We start from the raw sequence: 22,375 nt of genomic DNA on the forward strand, positions 1-22,375 counted from the left end.
TCAATGTTAATGACAGATAGACACCCCCAATATTTTATTTCTTTCAAATACAAAAGTTATTTTAAAATATTAAGTACTGTATCTAAGTCACAAATGTGCAAAATATTCTGCATGAATATCAATTTAATTTTTTAAGTGAAAACTGTGCTTTCAAAATGAAACATTTAAATCCATTTGCTCACAGGTATTAAAATGCTTTAAAACCATATTTTAAACAAGGGCTTTCCAAAATATACAAGCAGCCAGTACAACTCAATAACAAAAAACAAACAACCCAATCTAAAAAGCAGAAGACCTAAATGAGCATTTCTCCAATGAAAACATACGAATGGCTAAAAGGCACATAAAAAAATGCTCAATATCACTAACTATCAAAGAAATGCAAATCAAATCTATAATGAGGTATCACCTCACATCAGTCAGAATGTCAATCATTAAAGAGTCCACAAATGATAAATGCTGGAGTGGCTGTGGAGAGAAGGAAACCTTCCTACACTGTTGGTGGAAATGTAGCCTGGTGCACCCATTATGGAAAACAGTGTGATCATTCCTTGAAAAACTAAAATTAGACTTACCATATGATCCAGCAATCCCACTCCTGGGTACATATCCAAATGAAACTCTAATTAAAAAAGGCATATGCTCACCAGTGTTCATAGCAGCACTATATACAATAGCCAAGTGATGGAAACAATCTGAATGTCCATCAACAAATGATTGAATATAGAAGATGTTCTCTCTCTGTCTCTCTCTCTCTCCCACTCTCTCTCTCTATAAATATATACACATACATATATGTATATATATATCACACATGTACAATAGAATACTACTCAGCCATATAAAAGGATAAAATAATTCCATTTACACCAACATAGATGGACCTTGAGAACATCATAATACATAAAGTAACCTAGAAAGAGAAAGAAGAATACCATATGATATCACTTATATGTGAAATTTTTAAAAATGACACAAATAGATTTATTTAAAAACTAGAAACAGACTCCCAGACATAAAAATCAAACTATGGTTACCAGGGGGGTGGGAAGGTGAAGAGATGTCGGGAGACCAAGATTTGCAGATACTAATTACTATATATAAAATAGATAAACGATAAAGTCCTACTGAATAGCACAGGGAAATACATTCAATATTATGTTAATAGTTTATAATAAAAAAATATGAAAAGGAATATATATATAAATAGCTGAATCACTATGTCATGCATCAGAAATTAACACATTGTAAACCAGCTCTTCTTCAATAAAAATTTTAAAAAGACATAAAATAGGAAAGAAAAAAATACCCGTGACTTATTGTGAAATAATAGTCAATTTAAGCATTTAAAAGTAATAACATATATCCTGTGTCAATGCCTATTTTAGTTGCAAGAAGGGACCATAATACTTCTTCTAAAATCAGAATTCAAAGAGTGGGCTTTTAAAATACTGAAAGTCCATAAAAAAAATATTTCCAGTTACAAAATAATCTACTATTTTGTGGAAGGAAAAATAACAAATGACATTGTCAGCATGGTTTCATGCATTATAGAACCAGGGAGTCTTGTTTATAATGTGCTTCTTTTGTCCTTACACCATTCTTCCCTATTGGATTATATAGTATCTTTGTCTGTTCATTGAAAACAAAAATGACAAATTTCCTCAAAATTATTCAGGAGAAATGGTTAATTTATTCACCTTTTACTGAGCCATGGGTCTCATCAGGCATTTAAACTTTCTATTTTATTTAGTTAAAAATGTTCTGAAGATCACTTTGCTCATGATCTCCTTCACATCTTTGTTCCTGAGGCTGTAGATCATGGGATTCAACATGGGAATCACCGTGGTGTAAAACACAGCCACCATTTTCCCCTGCTCCACAGACTCCTCAGTGGGATGTCTGAGATACATGAAAATAAGAGTTCCATAAAATATGACGACTGCTGTCAAATGGGAGCCACAGGTGGAAAAGGCCTTCCGCCTCCCGTCTGCCAAGTGCATCCTCAGAATGGCAATGAGAATAAACAGGTAAGATATGATCACTACGATTAGAGAATAAGTGAAGTTAATGCCTGCAAGTATGATCATCGAATATTCCTTAACAAAGGTCCCAGCACAGGCCATCTTGGTGAGAGCTGGGTCTGCACAGTAGAAGTGGTTGATCTCAATTTTCCCACAGAAGTACAAGCCATGTGTCCATAACGTTGCTGCCAGACTCATCAGAAAACCAGACATGTAAGGGAAAGAAATCAGTCGCATTCAGACAAGCCTTGACATTTTGCTGCCATAGAGCAGAGGGTTACCAATTGCCATGTACTTGTCAAAGGCCATCACAGCGAGAATAAAAATCTCTATGTGGACAAGGGCTATAACGAAGAAACACTGTACCAAGCAACCAGCATAAGAAATAGTTTTTGCCTCTGATAACAGGTTTTCCAACATTTTAGGGGTGACATTGGAAGAAAACCACACATCCACAAATGACAGATGACTTAGAAAAAAGTACATGGGGCTGCTGAGCTGTGGACTGACCTCAATTAACACGATCATGCTGATATCACCCACCACGGTGATGATGTAGACCACCAGGAAAATGATGAGGAAGACTACTTGCCATTCCTGATGACTGGTGAGTCCCAAGAGAATAAACTCTGTCACATCGGTGAAATTGAGCATTTTCTCAGTTCTGGGTCAATATTAGCTACAAATCCCTGTGATACTAAAAGGAAATAAATTTCAAAATCACATAGTGACCATGTATTAATTTACATTTTTATCCATGCCTTTTTTCATTTTTTCTTTATTAAACATCTATGACTGCATTTTGCTACTCTTTTCAGCAAATCATTTCTGAGCACTTGCTAACGTAACAGAGCCCCACTTACATAACATGTGTACAAAACGTGATTGAAACACACTAGTACTTGATAGTGAATTTGCCAAATTTCCAAGACCACTTCTTCAACATCCCTTGTTTCCAACACTGGCTAGTTCGGTATTTTCATATTTTGAAGATATTTTGGAGGGCTATAGTTCTCTTTTTATCATCACTCAAAATTACTATTTTATCTCTGTTTCATTATAAGCATATTCTCCATGATTAGAGAAGGAAGTCAATCAAATAATTCACCAGCCCTAAATGTCAAATAAAAATTATTTTTAACCTAACCTCATCCTTGGACTCATTTAAAGAGGGATGAACTGATCACAGCAGTCATCAAAATAAAGGTGTAAGCCATTTATACACATTCCTACATTGTGCACAGTACCTGGACATGGACTCTTGGCATCTCTAACGTGTAATTGTAATCGACTAGACATCATCTGCTCTTACATTATGGAGAGTCAAATAGAAGTAAGACCAGGAGATCAATGTTTATTTAGAGTGGTGTTGATGTCAATGGTCTTTCTAAAACCATGGTGTACTCTTATAGAGTTATGCTGGAGGCAGAAAATGGGGAATGTTTGTCTTTTCTTTGGTGATCAATGGAGTTCTTCCTGGATACAGGTTGTATCATAGGAACATTTTTCTAGAACAATATTTCCAAAATTATTTTCCTATAGAAACACTAGTGCTGTGTATGCTGTTAATAGGTATTGTGGAGAAAAATCCACAAGGGTTCATTCATCAGATAATGAGAAATCTTTGTATCTTCTGCAAACTCTTAGAGACACATGACTTATCTAGTAAAGGTAAACTGAGAAGCTGTGTGGGAAAGAATTCTATTATACTTAGTCTAGCTGGCATTGACTTAGCTTAAAAATGAAGGAAAGGAGAGAGAATAATAAAGCAAAAAGAGAGACAGAGAGAGAGAGTTCCTCAAAATTAGCAAACATTGAAGTTCTTTGGAACACAGGGAGTAATTCTATCAAAAAAGATTCCTGAGAGAGCTTTGCAACAGGGCAATAAGTTTGTTGGATTTGGGACTGTGCCATGCTCTCCAAAGGCTAAATGTCATTTGATTATTCCCCAAATCCTTGTTTTTACCTCCAGGATTATACTTTGTGCAACTACCCTCTGATGCGTATCCAAAGTTATCTTAGGGTTATGACCAAGAAAGATCACAGCAGGTAAGAAGATGACCTCATTGCCAGAGTGAAAATAAATAGACTCTATTCACGAAGGTAATCCACTGCCTTCTACTCACCCCTTTTGGAAAGAAAAGGTTTTCATGAGAAAGGAGAATGCTATGAACCCAAGTAAATTAGACTGACAAATGACTCCTGGGTCTTAGGCTAATTAGTAAAAAATTGAAGCATTAACTCATGGCTTAAAAATATTAGGAATAATAAGAGTTAAAATTGGAAAAGATAAAATCTTTTGTTTTGTGATGTAAAGAATACCATTCTTTCTGTATAATTTTGGTTTCTTCTCCCCATCCACCCAACTCCCCATCCCAAGGCCTCATGTCACCTTTATGGAACTCATTCTCCCCTCGAAGAGTTTTCGATGGTCAATTTGACATGACCATTTGGATTTAAGAATACGTAGTTAGACACAGACACATTAAATCTTAGAGAACACATGTGATCACTTTGGATAATAGTTTGGCATCAATCTATGCCTAAAGCAGAGTTTCCTTAAAATTATATTAAAGATTAAATCAAGCGCTTGGTTTGCTATTGCTCAGCTTATGAGTCATAGTATGTGTATTAATAAATTTACTAAAATTATGTATCTACCAATTTATCATTCATGTTATAAAACTTACATTATCTCCTTAAAGGAATATATTTGTGAGTCTTTAGGAAATAAAAGGTGACTTCAAATCACGAGGTGGAAAGTAGTAATATGGAAGTATTTTTTTGTTTTGGGGCATTTTTTTATTCCAAAGTTTCTCAGATATGCTCAGTAACCACGTGTGGCACTTATAAAGCTAAAAAAATGGAAACTAATGCAAACAAAATTATAAACCAGTTGCGTTACGACAGGCGACTGAGGGAATATGGTGATGGTGTGGTTTTCTCTTGACAGTGTGGAGCAAGTGAGTCACAACCTGCTTCTGTATTCATATATATCGCCTGTGACAACCCAAATCTTCACATCTTTTTATTTTTTGAACTTCCGTGGAATCATTCTGACATAGAGATAAATTATTTTTTAACTATTTTGTTAAATATTGATGCCTACTCAAATTAAAACCCTGTTGTTCAACTTTGGTTTTAACCCTCAAAAAACTGTTGTCATAGATTTGGGAAAAAAGAAAAAACAGGTAATACCAAGTAGGAAGACAAGTTGATAAAATATTCTCCCTCTCTGCTGGTTGTACGCTTTTGTAGTGTGTTGCTACGTGCTCAGCTTTAGAGCGGAGCCTAGGAAGTCTGGAAAGGAGAGCAAACGTATTATGAGTACAGTCAGCGCTCTTGCAGGTTCCACAACCTCGAATAGAAAATATATATTTTCTTAATCCAGAAAGTTCCAAACGCCAAAACTTGAATTTGCCAGGCTATGGAAACTATTTACATAACATTTGCGTCGCATTGTGTGTTAGACATCATCTAGAGATGATTTAAACTATATGGGAGGGTGTGCATCAGTTATATGCAAAAACTACGCCTTTCTATAGAAGGGACTTGATCATCTGCAGATTTCGGTAACTTGGGAGGCAGCGGGGGTCCTGGAATGCACCCCTCTCAGATACTGACGCAGGACTGTATCTGTCCTGAACGTGCTGTAGGATCATATCGAGCTGCCTGGGAACACGTTCAGTCCATGGGAACAGGAACAGGAAAAACAGATCACAGATCTATCTGTAAACTGCCCAAACTATGCTAATTCATTTGTAAAAATGTAAAAAATAATATATTAACTTTTGAAATAGAAGAATTCCCTAAACAACAAAAATTGGATTTTTTTAAGATTCACAGGTTCATAGAAAAAGAGAAATTAGTGGAAGATCTGTTTAAGACAGCATCACAAAAGACAGGAGAAATACAAAGATGAAGGAGAGAGTCTGTGCCTGGAACAGGGTGACAAGCCTTTCCACAGATCGCACTGATGCCGAGTCAGCAGAATGTGCCTGGGCTGCCCATGGTTTTCGCACTCTTGCATTTATCAAAGATTAGCATTAGAGGAATTCTTGTTTGAAAACTAGATCTAATTACAGGCAACCAAGGATGCCTGAGAAAAAAAAAGAAGATATAAAAAAGTAGTGTTGTTAGTACTTTGCAAAAATTAAATCCATGTAAACTTGCATGGTGATTAGCCAGATGATACAGAGTGATGGTGAGCTCACAGCAAAGCGGAATGATCAGCTCTGATCTTAGTGGGTGTGAGGTCTGGGGAAGAATGGAGGGTCTGGGGAACTGAGAAGCACTTACAGGATTTTCCTCGCCATCTCTGGGCAAAGCAGATGTACCCAAACAGCCATGTTGCAGCATTTTGTATTTCAAATTAAGTTACACATGAATGTGGATTCTTTCTCCTTCAGGTTCAGGCATGAGAAATTATTAAGTATTTCATTCTGTTGCTTTTTCAGACATTGGCTGAATTCTGGCTCCATGACTTATTTAAGAACTTGGACAGGATTACTCTTGTTTTGTTTATAATTTCACTATACTAATATGATGTAACAATAATAACAGTATTAATTTCTTTGTGTGTTTGTGAATATGAAAAGATTTATTACACACTAACACATAATAAATATTCAAGGCACAATTTTTATTAAATATTAAATGCACTCCTAGAAACTGTAGCTTCCATTAATAGTTTGCAATAATCAAATAATCAAATCTCTATAGAAAATTTCTTTCTATTTCTCTCTCTGACACACAGAAATACAAATCTACACATAGATAACATTTATGAAATAATTCATGTTAATGTTAGTGATAAAGAATAAATGTAAATAAAATTCAAGATGCAACCTTCATTTTCCAGTTCCAGATCGATGCATTTGTGTACCAACCTCAGAATGAAGAGAAGTGTTCCCCGAAAGAATACAGAATTGAACAGTGGAGGCTGTAGAAGAGATGGCAAACAACATGAACCAGGCAAAAGAGAAACTGGAAGGACACAGAAGTTTTCCTTAAATGTTTACATTAGAAAAAAGAAGCAATTAAGAGGCTTTCACCAGAAATGATCCTGGGGAAAGTGCATCTTCAGAGGAACACATACTGATGAGATTTGTGGTTTTTATTTTATTTTACTTTTTTTACAATTTGCACAATTTTATTTTTCCCCAAACTCAAACTCAAGTTATTTTGAAGGTGTCCTGGGATCAAATGACATGATTTGCTTTGAGTTTGCATCACACTAAACCTGGTGATGGTTTCACTTAACCTGCATAAGCCAGTCCCGTGTTCTGTACTTCACGATCTGTGTGACTCTGCTTTTCCAGTGAAAGATGAAACAAGTATGAGTCCCTGAAACTAAAATTATGATCTAGCACACAACTACGTACCTCAGCTCTAAACCACCTGCAGAGGTTTTTTGCTCAGTTATCATCTCAAAGAAATCTACCTTTATTCCCGTGACTAAATTAGAAGCACTCTTTTGCTCCTTTATATCACGATATTTTTTCCAGATTTCACCATAACGTATCTAACATACTATATGATTTATTTATATATTATGCTAATTGTTTACACTATGTCTCACACTCCTAGACTCATGAGATCAAGAATTTCTTTTTCTGTTTTGCTCATTGATAACAAATAACTAAAACAGTGCCTGGTACATAATAGGCACTCAGCTAATATTTGTTAGATGAATGAGTCGTTAATTAATTAAAGAACAGAATAGAATGATGGGGGATGAACTAAGAGAAAAAGAAACAAGTTGACGTATAATATTACTGGCATTTAAAATTATCAGGGATAAGAAGATTATTAAAAAAAACAAGTGGCAATTAATATTTTATGAAAATTAGTATTAGTTTCTTGCTTCAGACCACATGCAAAAAAAGAAATTCTAAATTGTTAAAATTAAGCATAAATATTCTAATATATGTATCCATTGCATGAGCTGTTATGTGAATGGTTATACAGTTTATTTATTTATTTAAAATATTTTATTTTTATATTTTATTTATTTGTTATTATATTTTAAATTGTTTTACTTTGGCAGTGAGGGGGTGGTAATTAAGTTTACTTACTTTTTTTAGAGGAGATACTAAGGATTGAACCCAGAACCTCATGCATGCTAAGCAGGTGCTCTACCACTTGAGCTATACCCTCCCCACATACAGTTTGTTTATAATTGTTAAAATAACACAGCTGGCCATAACAAGCTTTAAAATCTCTTGGTTTTCAAGTGGACTAAGTTTTACAATCTGTGGTCAGGAGAGAGCTAAGTAGAGAAAGCAGTTCTGTTGTGGGTGAAGTAGGCCGTTTGGAGTTATACACTAAATGTAGTGGGCAGGGAAATAATGCAGTACGAGACTGCATATAATACAACGTAAAGTGTAATAAATGACATCATTATGTTGGTTAATTCATGTTGCAACTAGTCTGATCCTTTGGAAAATCCTAAGTAGCAACTCCTGCAAAGTCCTGATCAGGTTGACTACTCTGAAACACACGCCTCCACGCAAACACACACACACACGTACAAACAGAAATATCCATACATGTACATGTGGATGGATGTGTAACAGGTATATATACATGTATATACACATATATAATGCATGCATGATTTTGCTTTATTTGTGAAAATCCTGCTTTATTTTTTAAATTTCTTGACAAAATATTGTTAAATAAAAGAAAATGAACAGGACTTCAATCTTGACAAGAAATGTTATAGATTTTGTGCATTTACAATCAAAATCAGCAATTTGTGCCTGAAATTGTTCTCATCTTTTAAGTAAAAGTATTTTGAAACAGAGGTAACAATATCATTAAAAAAAAAAAACACAATTCAGGGCATCTGTTATATTGATGATGTGTTAATTTTAAAAACAGATATAAAATGGATGACAAGTTACAAATGCATGTGCTAGAACCAATGAGGGTTCAGCTGCTTTCTACTACCACCAAACCCCAAAACACTTCAATAATAAAGGAAAAAAAGAAAAAGTAAATAAATATCTACAATTTCCCCAATAGATTTATGGAAATACAATCCAAAACTAACCAATGAGATTGTGTTACAACCTTCTGATAGTCATTATAAGGTAAGATACAAATAGGATTTAAATACATATGTTTACATATAAATGAGGCTTATTTAATTAATTAGCATACATTTGAAAAGGTAAACTCATATAGCATACAGTTAAATTCATTAGCATTTCTTACATGGAGCTTATAACATATTCCGCAGAAATTATTCCACTGTCAGGGCTGTTGTCTACAATTATACCAATGACTACCAGTGAAATAATAGTCAATTTCAGTATTTAAAAATAACAACATACATCATGAACCACCACCTCATCTGGATGCAAGAACGGACTATTACAGTTCTTCTAAAAACAGAATTGAAAGAGTGGAATTGTAAAATACTGAAAAGCCATAACAAATGCTTCCAGGTACAAAATGACCTGCCGAATTTGACACTGTGTGGGAAAGGATGCTGTTGTCAGCATGCTTTCATATCGTCATGTGTTATAGACCCAGGGAGTCCTGTTTACAATGTGCTGCTTTTATCCTTACACCTTATTCCTTATTCTATTGTATAGTATCTTTGTCTGTTCATTGAAAACAAAAATAACAATTTTTCTCAACATTACCCAAGAGAAATGGTTAATTCTAACCTTTATATTGAACCATGGGCCTCATCATACATTTTAAGTTTCTATTTTATTTCATTAAGTATGTCCTACTGATCACTTTGCTCATGGCCTCCTTCACATCTTTGTTCCTGAGGTTGTAGATCATGGGATTCAACATGGAAACCACCGTGGTATAAAACACAGCCACAACTTTCCCCTGCTCCACGGACTCTTCAGTTGGACTTCTGAGGTACCTGAAGAAGAGAGTTCCATAAAATATGGTGACAGCTGTCAAATGAGATCCACACGTGGAGAAGGCTTTCTTTCTTCCTTCTGCTGAGAGCATTCTTAGGATGGCAATAAGGAAAATATGTAGGAGATGATAATGACTAGCAAAGAGTAAGAGAAGTTGAGACCCGCCATTGTGCACATGGTGTATTCTTTAATGAAGGTTCCTGCTAAGGCCATCTTGATGAGGGCTGGGTCTGCACAGTAGAAGTGGTTGATCTCAATGTTCCCACAGAAGTACAAGCCATGGGTCCACAATGTGGAGATGCAACTAATAAAGAAGCCATATACATAAGGGAAAGAGATCAGTCAAATACAGACAATCCTTGACATTCTGCTGCCATAGAGCAGAGGGTTGCCAATTGCCATGTACCTGTCAAAGGCCATCACAGTGAGGATGAAGACTTCTACATGGATGAAGGCAATGAAGAAGAAACACTGCACTATACAACCAGGGTAGGAAATAGTTTTGGTCTCAGACACCAAATTTTCCAACATTTTGGGAGTGACATTAGAGGAGAACCACACATCTGCAAAAGACAAGTGACTGAGGAAAAAATACACGGGGCTGTTGAGCTGGGGACTGACCCTGATGAGTATGATCATACCAACGTTCCCAACCAGGGTGACAATGTAGACCAGTAAGAAGACCACAAAGAACAGGAGCTGTAATTCAGGACGACTAGTTAGTCCCAAGAGAATAAATTCTGTCACGTCAGTAAAATTGAGCATTTTCTTGAATCTGATCCAGGCAGAGATGCACTTTGTCTAATAAAATAAACAGAAATAAAAAATACACATCTCAAATATAGTCATTCTTCATTTGTATTTTATCTTACCGATCCATTCTCTTTCAATTCCTCTGCAAGTTTTCTTTTTATCTCTCCTCTCCTTTCCCCCATGTCTTTACTTAGCAGTATTTCTTTCTCTTATGCACATATATATACATAAGTTTTCTTTTACAGAGAAACTGGCAGAATAATATAAAAGTATAGAATATAATGACATAACTTATTGCATCTACTTTTACTTGTTTATAAAGAAAAAGTTTAAAAGAAGAATTTTTGTTCTTGCTCTCTCCTGGAAAGGGAAAGAATTTTTACTAATGGCCCCAACTTTTAGGAAGTGCATACATTTTTTTATTCACTAGATTTATAGAGTTAGAAGGTCTATAAAATATGTAAGAAATTTATTCAAAGTCATAGGCAAAGAAATGCTGATCCATAATCAGAAAGTTAAATGATACCTCCATTTCTTAACCTTGAAAGCTTGAGATGTCTTTTATTTTAAAAAATGACTTAATAACACTGTATAAAATGGTTTAAAATAAAACAACTAACTTTATTGGAAAAAAGAAAAGAAAAAAAACCTCTTAAAACATTATATTGATTTGGTGATTTTTTTTATTTGGAAAATCAGCATAAGAAAATGAATCCTTGCCAGCCATTGTCCATGTTGCAAATAAGCCTAAAAGAGATAAATTGAAGCATCACCTCCATTTTTTTAAACTCTTCTCCCTTGAGTCTTGAAGCATTAACACATTCTATAGCAGTCTCTTCCTTTTTTCTTAGAACTTTGAATACATTAGGAACAACAGAATACTAAATGAAGGACTGTATTATTATTCTATAATTATTTACACTTTAATGAAATTTTTTAAATGTACCAGAAAGTGAAGGAAAATTTTTGAGGGTTTAGAGAGGAAGTTTCTTTTTTTTATTTTTTTGACTGTATCAGATTAAGATGGCTGATCTGTCTGGATTCTGGGTCCTTCTAGCACATTCTGATATGCTAGTTTAAATATTTTGAGCTCATTTACCAGCAGTAAGATTTTACTTATGGTCCGTTTATTTATGAGCCATGGGAGTGCACAGCTGATGGTTCTTCATGAAAATATCCTGTATTTGTCATCAAAGTACAAGTTAGAAAAACATCATCATCACTTTTATATTTATTTATTCATCCATTCATTCATGTAGTTAACAATTTCCAGAAAAATCACTGGTTCTTCTCTTATCTATAATAAGCTGTTATGACCAACCTGTTTCTTGCCTATTTCTCTTCCTACCCATTATTAGTTGAGATCTGTCCTTCCTTTTTCATCCCCTAGAATTTGTCTCTATCTTAGCTTCCTTGTTATATCTGTCCCTCCCACTACTTATCTCTTGGTTGAAATTTACATGATAGATATCAGATGCCGATTGGAAAAATGAGATGATTTTCATCCTCCCCTGGAATGTTGGTAGTGACTAAAATAAAGTAAAAAGACCTACATTCTAGGTTGCCTCTGCCAAAATGCCAAATACAAAGAGGTGTTACCTCATCTAACCATGAACTGGTAAAGGAGGGAAATAGAGAATGCTGTCAAATCTATTCAAATATCCTTTGTGCTGCAGGGAGATCTGCATGATTCTTTTTGCCTCTTCTTCCAAATAATTAGCCATTTCCCACATATTTAGGTAAGAAATCTGTTTATATTCCCAGCCTCCTCTATACGCTCTATACAGGCATTACAAAGAAACATTTTCTACAACGTTATTGATTTATTTGATGATTAATAAACCTTACATATGTAATGAGAATTTTTTAAACTGTTTTTTCACTTTTATAGCAAATGTCATCAAGAAACGTAAGCAAAAGGAAAACAGTATCAGGCTTTAAGCACTCAGTGAGAAGCGTATCAGTGAGTAAGTCAAGCTACATGAGCCGAGTCTTCAGCTCCAAGGAGGCCTTCAATTTTAGTAGCCACTGAATGACAAATCTGCACAGGGGAGCAGAATGAGATTCAAACAGTTGGCCCTGTAATGAAATCCATCTATGTCTGCTACCAGTTCAGTCTGTGGTGGGAGAAATGTGACATAAACAGCTGCCACCCAGTTTAGCCAGAAATTTCCCAGTCTAGGAATGTTAAGTTTTGACTGAGAGAAACACCTCAGTCCTGGGCAAACCAAGATAATTGGCTACCCTAAGAAATGCTGGGCCCATGATTTACAACTGCCCGAGTCTTACAGGCTTCCTCAGGGAGCTAGTTGTAACAGGGCAGAGAATGCTAGAAGATCACATGCAAGGATAAGATATTTCCTCAGGTTACCCCCATGTGAAACCCCAACCACTAGTCTGTAGAAGGTAGAATGAGGAAAAGATGGTCTGGATTCTAAGGAGCACAGGATCATTTATGAATCTTTTGAGGTCCACTGTGCTTCTTTATCAAGAACTGTGTTTGAACATATGTTACTGGTATCTTATATGTATTAGTATATATAAAAGTTTAATTTCATGACTTTATGTTTGTATATGAGGAAGAGAGAGAAGCAGAGACAGAAAGACAGAGAGGGAGAGACTGAGACCAGCACTTGCACTAAAGAGAAAATGTCTTTAGCAGAGAAAACAGAAACACAAAGGTTTGATTGCCACGTAGTGACCCTTTATGGGGAGAACTCTCATTGTTATGTAGTATGGTGTACACTTTTGTCACTGAATGACTGCATTTCTTGGACAAGGGCATCAAACCAGAGCCCCCAACCACAGCTGACCACCACTGCCACAGTGGGGCCTTTCTAATTACACCTCCTAACAACCCTTCCAGAACATGCTCTTCCTATGGAGAATTACAAGGGCAACCTAGAGGGCTCACACTCCGGACTGACTTTATGAAAATACACAGACTCTACCTGTGCATGAACCTACCTGTGCATGAAGAAAAAATGTTCTTGGGAACATCTCATGTGGTGTCACCACTGCATGATTCAGAAGGCTTTGTAAGAGCTGGATTTCCCACTGTGGGGCTTTCTCACTGGAGAATATGGACAGAAAGCTGCAGAGATAATTAAAATGCTACAGATGGCATCAACTGTAATGGAAAATGAAACTCAAGAGCAAAATAACTCTCAGCAGAATTAGAGTTTTTTAAATTAGTTAATTAATTATAAGTCTAAAAGGACTTGAGGTTTTGCTTTTTGTCCTCTTTTTTTTACAGTGTTTTCTCTGTATACTGATGACTGTGCTGCATTTGTGGGTGGGAGTGGTTCTTAGTTTCCCATGTGATAATAAACATGTCGATATTGCATCAGCCACAACATATATTTCAAATAATCTGTAGTTAGCACAATTCTTTGTATTAATGAAGAACATTCCTCCCATTTTTCAGTAAGAAAGAATTGTAAGCAATGAGAGAATAAAAAAGGATGTCATATACACATGTAATGAGCCTCAGATGAGCTTCCCCTTGTCAGAAAGAATTAATGAACTTCTCTAAAACCCAACTTAATTCTTGCATTAGGGGTGACCACTTTTTATTGCTGTTGTTTATATTTTGTTCTATTTCTTAACACTGTAAAAAAAATTCCCCATACCACCCTGAATGCATCCGATCTTGTCTTAATAAATTATTTTAATTGATAGAAGATGATCTACAATAGCTATCCTTCTCATGTCTATAATTTCTACCCATTTTGGAGAGAAAATAAATTAATGTACTTGAGGAATATAATTTTAATTTTTACTGACATAATTGCAAATGCCATGGGTACAATTTTTAGCCCACAATCTCTATATTGTAAGCTGTGCAACTTTATTCCTCTAATTGAGCTTAATTCATATTTTAAGGATCCATTTTCCAAAGTGGAAGAAAGTTAACTTGACTAATCCCTACTCTGCTTTCCACAGGGTTGTTCCTGTATTTTAGAGGGTATGTCTACCCCCAAAGCATTGGAAAACACAGCATTCTTAACCTTGGTGTCATTGTCTTTAGACAGTAACATGCATTTATTTGTTTATTTGTTTGTCTATTTACTATGTGCCTGAAATCCAGGGAAATATAATAATAGTACCTGCTCTCATGGACCTCATGCTCTAGTTTCATACCGCCATTCTTACTGGATGCTTTCTCCATATTAGGAACTCTGCAACCTCTTAATTTTTTAACTTTATGTGTTTTTTGTTCCTTTGAGAAACAGGAAACACTTTGGAGCTACCACACTCTGCTGGAGCACAGAAGCCCTTGGGAGACTGAGACCCTCCCTCTCCAGCCAGACACGTACGACAATCATTGTTTGGGGGATTTGTTGCTTGTGGTTCAGTGAGGAAAAAAAGAACACAGGCCACCCTTGTACTTGAATTCTAAAAATCTAATGGAATAAGTGTGATGTCTACCCTCTATTCCCAAATCTAACACAAAGAAATTGGATTAAGGTCATAGATGTCTCTGTTTCTCAGGCAAACATAGCCTGAAAACTTTGAGCTTACTTTTTGTCTCTCCCCTTTCTCCAAAGATAAGATACTATTATAGATGTTAAAAACTCAGCTTTCACATTTATTATTTATTTCTGAGTCCTCTTTTCCCTGCCTCCTATGCATATAATATATAATTACATAATATTAGCTAACATTAACTGAATAAGTTTTTTAATAATAATAACTGAGAAGCAAGGCCGTTTGGACCACCTATCAGTCAACGCATTTTAAATAAATGCTCACAAACCCTGAAGGCCACATTCCATTTCTCATGATCATAACAATCACAGTATTGATAAACTGAGTTTCTATTAGCAAAATTGTTTTTAAGCAAAAGACTCACTTGTTGAACTAATGCTTAGATTTTACTAACATTAACTTAAGAAGACAGTGATAATCATTATACATGAACTGCTGCTTAGTGTGTTCTTGCATCTTTTATGAAACAGGTCGAGATTTGAAGGGAAACACCACAGGGTTGCCTAGTACTTGGACTACTGGACACATTCCTCCACTGGGCACTCCTTCTCTCACCCCATAGTAATTCAGCCTGTGACCCCAAAAACGTATGTTTCTGGATCTAATATTTGAGGTTTTTCAGACCAGCCAAGTAACCTGATTCTAACTCTTTCTTGTTTCTTGGGTTTCTGTAGGGCAGAGGATTGCAGATGGCCACATAGCAGTTGTACACCATGATGGCCAGCATGTAGTGCTCTGTAAGGACCACAGCCATGACGATATAGCACTACACCAGACAGCCTGCATATGAGATAGTCTACCTCTCTGATAAGAAATTCTCTGACATTTTGGGAGTGACATTTGTGGAGAAACACAGATCTAGAACAGACAAACTTGAGAGGAAAAAGAACATGGGCATGTGAAGTCGAGCATCAGTTCTGATTAAGACAATCATGTCCAAGTTTCCTATCACAATGACTATGTAAACTGCAAGGAACAATACAAAGAAAGCAACCTGCAACAGCTTGCCAGACCCAAGAGAATAAATTCTGTCACTTCAGTTTGGTTTCTTCTGAACATGTCTTTGTCATATGTGAGGCATTGGTTGATTATCTAAGGAGAGATATAAAATATTTTTTTAAATCACTGAAACTGTGGTTAAAAATTGTGCCATGCTGGAAGTGAGGGGTATAGTTCAGTGGTAGACCTTATCCTGGGTTCAAACCCCAGTACCTCCTTTAAAGGGGAAAAAAAACTGTACCAGGATAAATATTGTAAAAATAGGCAAAAGATTTTAGTTATGGTATCTCAGTAGTGTTTCCATAATTAGACATCAATACATATGCCATACAGCAAGTCTAAAAGCTTTTCAACAAATGATCTGCATTCAGGTTGTGTTTGCAATCACACTATGCCAGTAAGCTGGGGACTGAGGACAAAATTAAAAATTTAAGTATCTCATTACTTAGGGAAATTAAAAAAAAAAAATCTAGATAAGTTATATGTCAAAGAAATATCATAATCTAAATTTGGAAATGCTTGGAATTCTGTCTACATGCTTTCATATATACATATAGATACATAGGTTAGAAAAGACATTGATGATAACACAGGTAAAGTTCATTCTGAACACTGACGAACGGAATCCCACAAAGACAAAGTGAGTTTTTCATCAAACCTTCATTTCATATTTCCCAGTTCAGTCATCTACTGATGCATTATGTCTTCCACCAAGTCCAGCTCATTTTCTGGAACCCAACAAGAGATTATATTTGTTATTGTGGTTGATGGTGATGACAGTGGTGGTGGCAATGTGTTGGTGGTCATGGTGAAGAAGAGTTCAAAACTGAGAGAGGACAGAGGTATCTATGTATATATTGGATAACCAACTATTTTTTGTTTGTTTTTTGTTTTTAAAAATTTTTATTTGTTTATATATATTTTGGGGATGGGGAGGTAATTTTGTTTGTTTGTTTGTTTTAATGGAAGTACTGGGAACTGAAACCAGGACCCCGTGCATGCTAAGCACCTGCTCTACCACTGAGCTATTATCTTCCCCCAGATAACCAACTATTAAGACAAGAATAATGAACATATTAAAAGTGGGAACACACTGAAAGTGTTGCTCTAAGGTCAGAGAAATGAGTCACCTGAGAATTAAAAGTTGTCAGCAAAAATATACTTAACACAAAGTTCAATGCTTTTTAATTTTTAGAATACAAATATGAAAATAACATCCTCCCTGTGGAGGAGTTTGCACTTTGAATGGATGCCTATGATATGTAAATAAATAGTAATAGCTGTAGATGATTAATTTCCAGAAGAAAAACACATGGAATGTGACAGGTAGGAGAGATTGATTACTCCCCATGACAATAACAGCACCTGATAGAAAATAATCAACAAGTATACGTAAATACATGAATGACTAGCTAGCATACTCTAATAACTAAATAACTAATCCCATTCCTGAGGGCTATGCCTTTGATGTAATCACCAGCCAAGTCCCCAGCATCTAGCACCGCCACACTGGGGGTTAGGTTGTAGCATGTGAATGTTGGCGGGACACAAATATTCAGTCTACAGCATGATTTCCACTCAAGCTGCTGAAGGTAGTGAGCACAGCAGTAGCTCTTTTATTACCACTGCTGTATAGTATCCATTGTATGACTGTACTTAATTTATATATTCTTCTTATTTTTGAGAACTATTTAGAATGCACCCAGATGCAGCTATTACAAAATATATTTTTGCAAATATCTCTGTATGTCCACATTCATGCATTTCTGCCTGGTAGAACTCTGGGTAGAGTTGCTGGTTTGCAGGATATGCATATATTGTGCTCAAGCTGATATTGAGTTTTACAAACTGCAAAAAGTTTTACAAACTGGTTCTATCAATTACTTTCTGACCAGCACTATGTAAGTAGTCCGGTTGCTACACAGTCTCTCCAATTCTTAATATTGGAGGGTTTTTTTTTTATCTTTTTTTTCCCTATGCTGGGTGGTATGTGTAGGTACAGATAGCTTGTAGTTATAATTTGCATTTTCCTGATCACGAGTGAAGTTGAGCACATCGTGACATGTGACTTGGTTCTTTAAATGTGTTTTATTGAGAACTGTTCATAATTTGCTGTGCTTTTTGTCCTGCACTCTTATGGACTGATTCAGTAGTATTATAACATACTACCATAAATTAGAGCTCGATCACATCATAATTTCCAGCTCCACCTGTTACTTCCTGTATAATCTGTGGCAAGTCATTTAATGACTCTGTTTCAGGTTTTCTGAGTTTAATATTGAGACAGTAACATCACATGTCTCAGTTGTTCTGATGACTATTGACAAAACATCTGTAAATATCTGGGAAAAAGTCTGTAAAGAGCTTTGAATATCATTCTGCACATAGTCAACACTATAAATGTGTTATCTACTGACCATCTTTCTCCCGAATTTTGGCTAGATAGATTCCATGTTTAATCTTTCATTAATACTATTTGGTAGATTAACACCCACACTAACCTTAATAAATCTAAAGATACCCAATGTTTTTACTATCCTAAAAATACAAAGATCAAAGGAAAAAAAAAACTTAGCTACCATCACTTCCTCCTGCTTGATAATCTATTGTTTTCTAGGAAGTCAGTTATATCTTTTTGAACCCACAAATTATACGGTATTATTGCTCTATGTCGTCTGTATTTATATGTGTGTGTGTGTGCGTGTGTGTGTGTATAGTCACCTATTTTTTCTCCTTCTTGGAAGCTGGTTTTCCTGACAAACCCAGTTTTTCCTCAATTCTAAATTGTCGGTTTCCTCTGAAGTTCTGGTTGTACATTGCAATCTATAGTCTCATAGTTTTAAATTTAACCTTTATTGCTTTCAACTACTAAGTGTATTTTTGCCATAATTTGCATCAAGTAATGCAAATATCTGAAGTTGAGAGTATCCACCTATGTTTTTTCTTATTTTCCTGAAACTTTGCAGGAACAGGAGTTTCTCTGTGGAAATTCTTGGTGGTCTGAGTGGCTGAGAGTTCACTCCTTTGACATGTATTTGTGTATGTCTGTGCCAGTCCCATGCAGTGTTTCCTAAACAAGGAGCCCTTCAATTTTTTTTTTTTTCGAGCTTAGGATCTGACAGATCATGAAAGCAGTGTAAATCTAAACCTCAAATTGACAAAATAATTCAATTATTGTTTTAAATTTTCAGATGGGATTATTTTTAATGTCTCCATCAGTCAAAGCCTAAACAGACTACTTTGGTTTTGTTGTTGTTCTCGTGGACTCTGCTGGTGCAGAGATGGGAGCCCTTCAACAGCCCCAGCACCATGAGGGGTCTCTGTTCTCACCACTCACCTTGTGTGCACCTCATCGCTGGCTTCTCATCTTCCCTGCAGCTGATTATCCTTAAAGCTCCAATCACCTTCAAGGGATCTGTTTGCATCAGCACCCAGAAAACCCACATCTACAAGACTGGAAGAGCTGGTACTGGATTTGACTCTCTGTGGTCAGTCTAACATTTGAGCTGCAAGGTTTTTGTCTTTATAGGAAAAATATTTTCTGTTCACATGGTTCCCATTGAAAATAAATATCATCTACTCTTCATATTCTGTGCAATAGAGTGGGGGTAAGGAAAAGGACCATGGAATTTACAAAGTGCTCTGCAAATGTGAGGTGACATTTTATTATAACTATATTGCACACTTCATGGGTTGATATACTAGTATTAGACGCATGTTCAATGCATTATCAAGTAACTGTATATCTCTTCATTCAGACTTATAAGAAATACAATTTGACCAATTAATATTTTTTCTTTGTTTTCCTTCATGAGTTCAAAGAGAATAGGCAGGAATATATCATGGCAAGATAAGCATGCTTCCCAGGGGAAAAAGGCTATGGTGTATTTCAGGCCAGAGTTGAGTTTAATGGAAGGAGGGCCAAGAATTAAGCTGCAGATGAGTTAAATGAGATGAGACTTGTGTTGTAGACTGGATGAGTTTGCTGGGGCTCAGAGAAGGGCACCCCAAGATGAACCACAGTTGCATACTGGTTACTTTGAAATGAAGTTACTTGAGAAACAGGTAGTGAAAAAAAATTTATTTAAAAAAAACTCTGACCCTCCTCTTTTCCTCAAATGTGAGAAATAAATCTCCCACATAAAGGTATCCTCCTTAGCAGGAGGATAGAGAGCATCTTTGTCAACACAGTAAGGGAATCCAGGCCTCAGAAAGCTGTCTAACAAACCTCGTGACTTCTTCATTACTTCAGTACCCCAGCACAAGCGCCTTGGTCTTGTTAAATCTTCACAAATAATGGTGTCTTGTCTAAAAATGGTATGTAAACAGCTTGCTTTGGTCACTTTTTTTATGACAACACTTTGCATATGAATTAAATTGTTTCATTATATTTATCTTTCTTGTGTCCATTTAATTATTAGACTAGTCAAAAGAACTCAAATGAGGTAGGGGGGAAATTTTCCCCACCCTGAAATTTCAAGTGCAATGCTGGTTTTCAGCTGTAAGAAAGGCACGTTTATTTAGTAAAGTTGTACAAAAGTGTTTTTTTTTTTTTTAAGTTATTGGCTACATGTTAAAGTGAATAATCCCCATTAAGAGACAGCTAAAACTGTACGATTAAACCTTCCAAAGATAAAATACAATTCTAGCTTTAATATTTTTTTTCCCAGAGGGTAAATTGAATTTCTTACTGGCAATGATCCATCAACGTACAGGTCTTTACTTTTGGGTCTCAACAAGCAAAGTTTTCCTGGAGAATTCAAAATTCTTAACAGTTGACATTGATACTCAGATTCCTTTTAGTTAAATTTTCTCTATGGAAATTTTCCCCAGCCTTTCAAGAAAAGTATATGGATTTGGACAAATTATTTTTGTATTAAGATCTAAGAGAAGGTCATAAGACATATAAAATAAAAGTGTTTAACTAAAATTAGCGCCCAAATTTATTTAGAAAGCAGTTTCCTGCTGAACAGTTCTCTGATCAGAGCCTCTTTCACATCCTTGTTCCTCAGACTGTAGATCATGGGATTCAGCATGGGGATCACAGTGGTATAAAACACGGCCACCATTTTCCCCTGTGCCACGGATTCCTTCGAGGGTGGTCTGAGGTACATGAAGAAAAGAGCTGCGTAGAATATGGTGACAGCTGTCAGGTGAGAGCCACAGGTAGAGAAAGCTTTGCACCTTCCTTCTGAGGAACGAATCCTCAGGATAGCAGGAAAAATATAAAGGTAGGAAACCAGGATGATGAGGAGAGAAAAGGAAAGGTTACATCCAGCCACAGCAAACATTGATGTTTCTTTGTTGTAGGTGTCAGAACAAGCCAGCTTAATCAGTGGAGGGTCAGCACAGTAGAAGTGATTAATTTCATTGGGGCCACAGAAGACGAGGCTGTAGGTCCACATGGTCTCCATCAGACCAGTGAGTGCCCCATACACATAAGGCACTGTGATGAGGGAGGCACACACGCTCCTGGACATTTTGCTGCCATAAAGCAGAGGGTTGCAGATGGCCATGTACCGATCCAAGGCCATCACAGCCAGGATGTAGATCTCCACATGGACCAGGGCAATAAAGAAGTAACACTGCACCAGACAAGCAGAATAGGAGATGGTTTTCCTCTCTGATAAGAAGATCTCCAGCATCTTTGGAGTCACATTGGAAGAGAAGCACAGATCCACGAAGGACAAGTGGCTCAGGAAAAAGTACATGGGCGTGTGGAGCCGCACGTGGACCCAGATGAGGATGATCATGCCAAGATTTCCTGCCACCGTGGTCACGTAAATGGCCAGAAACAGCACAAAGAAGAGAATCTGCAATTCGAGGTGACTGGTCAGTCCCAAAAGAATGAACTCAGTCACTGAAGTGAAGTTTCTTCTCATAATTTTCTTCAATGGAAAATGAGAACTTTGGATCAACACAGGATTTTTTTAAGTGGCAAAAAATATCACAGAATCTTAGAACATTATTTTTTTTCTCTGAATTTTTTGCTTTCATTTTCTATGACTTGTCTTTGTCCTAAGAGACCCCAGACATAGTGGTTTGATTAAAACTAGATCTAATTAAACACTAGCAAATAAGCTCAAACCGATGCTGGGTGTCTGTCATTCAACTACTTCAATTGTTTTTCTTTGTTAATTTTTCTGTTATTTCTCTTTGTCTATTTATCTTTTTGGTTTTTGCACTACATATCTTACTCATTTCCACTTCTACTCT

At 36.1% G+C, this 22,375-nt stretch overlaps 1 protein-coding gene and 2 pseudogenes across 1 annotated transcript; all 3 read right to left on the reverse strand.

Moving 5' to 3' along the window:
- Positions 1-1,745: 1,745 nt before the first annotated feature.
- LOC105079702 (olfactory receptor 5M3-like) lies at positions 1,746-2,678 on the reverse strand (annotated as a pseudogene).
- A 7,071-nt stretch (positions 2,679-9,749) lies between these two features.
- LOC141576151 (olfactory receptor 5M3-like) lies at positions 9,750-10,681 on the reverse strand (annotated as a pseudogene).
- Positions 10,682-21,102: 10,421 nt separating this feature from the next.
- LOC141576125 (olfactory receptor 5M8-like) lies at positions 21,103-22,041 on the reverse strand. Its single transcript, XM_074358614.1, has one exon. The coding sequence runs from the start codon at positions 22,039-22,041 to the stop codon at positions 21,103-21,105; it is 939 nt and encodes a 312-aa protein (XP_074214715.1).
- Between the last annotated feature and the right edge of the window lie 334 nt (positions 22,042-22,375).

Source organism: Camelus bactrianus, chromosome 36, assembly GCF_048773025.1.
Source record: "Camelus bactrianus isolate YW-2024 breed Bactrian camel chromosome 36, ASM4877302v1, whole genome shotgun sequence".
NCBI lineage: Eukaryota > Metazoa > Chordata > Mammalia > Artiodactyla > Camelidae > Camelus > Camelus bactrianus.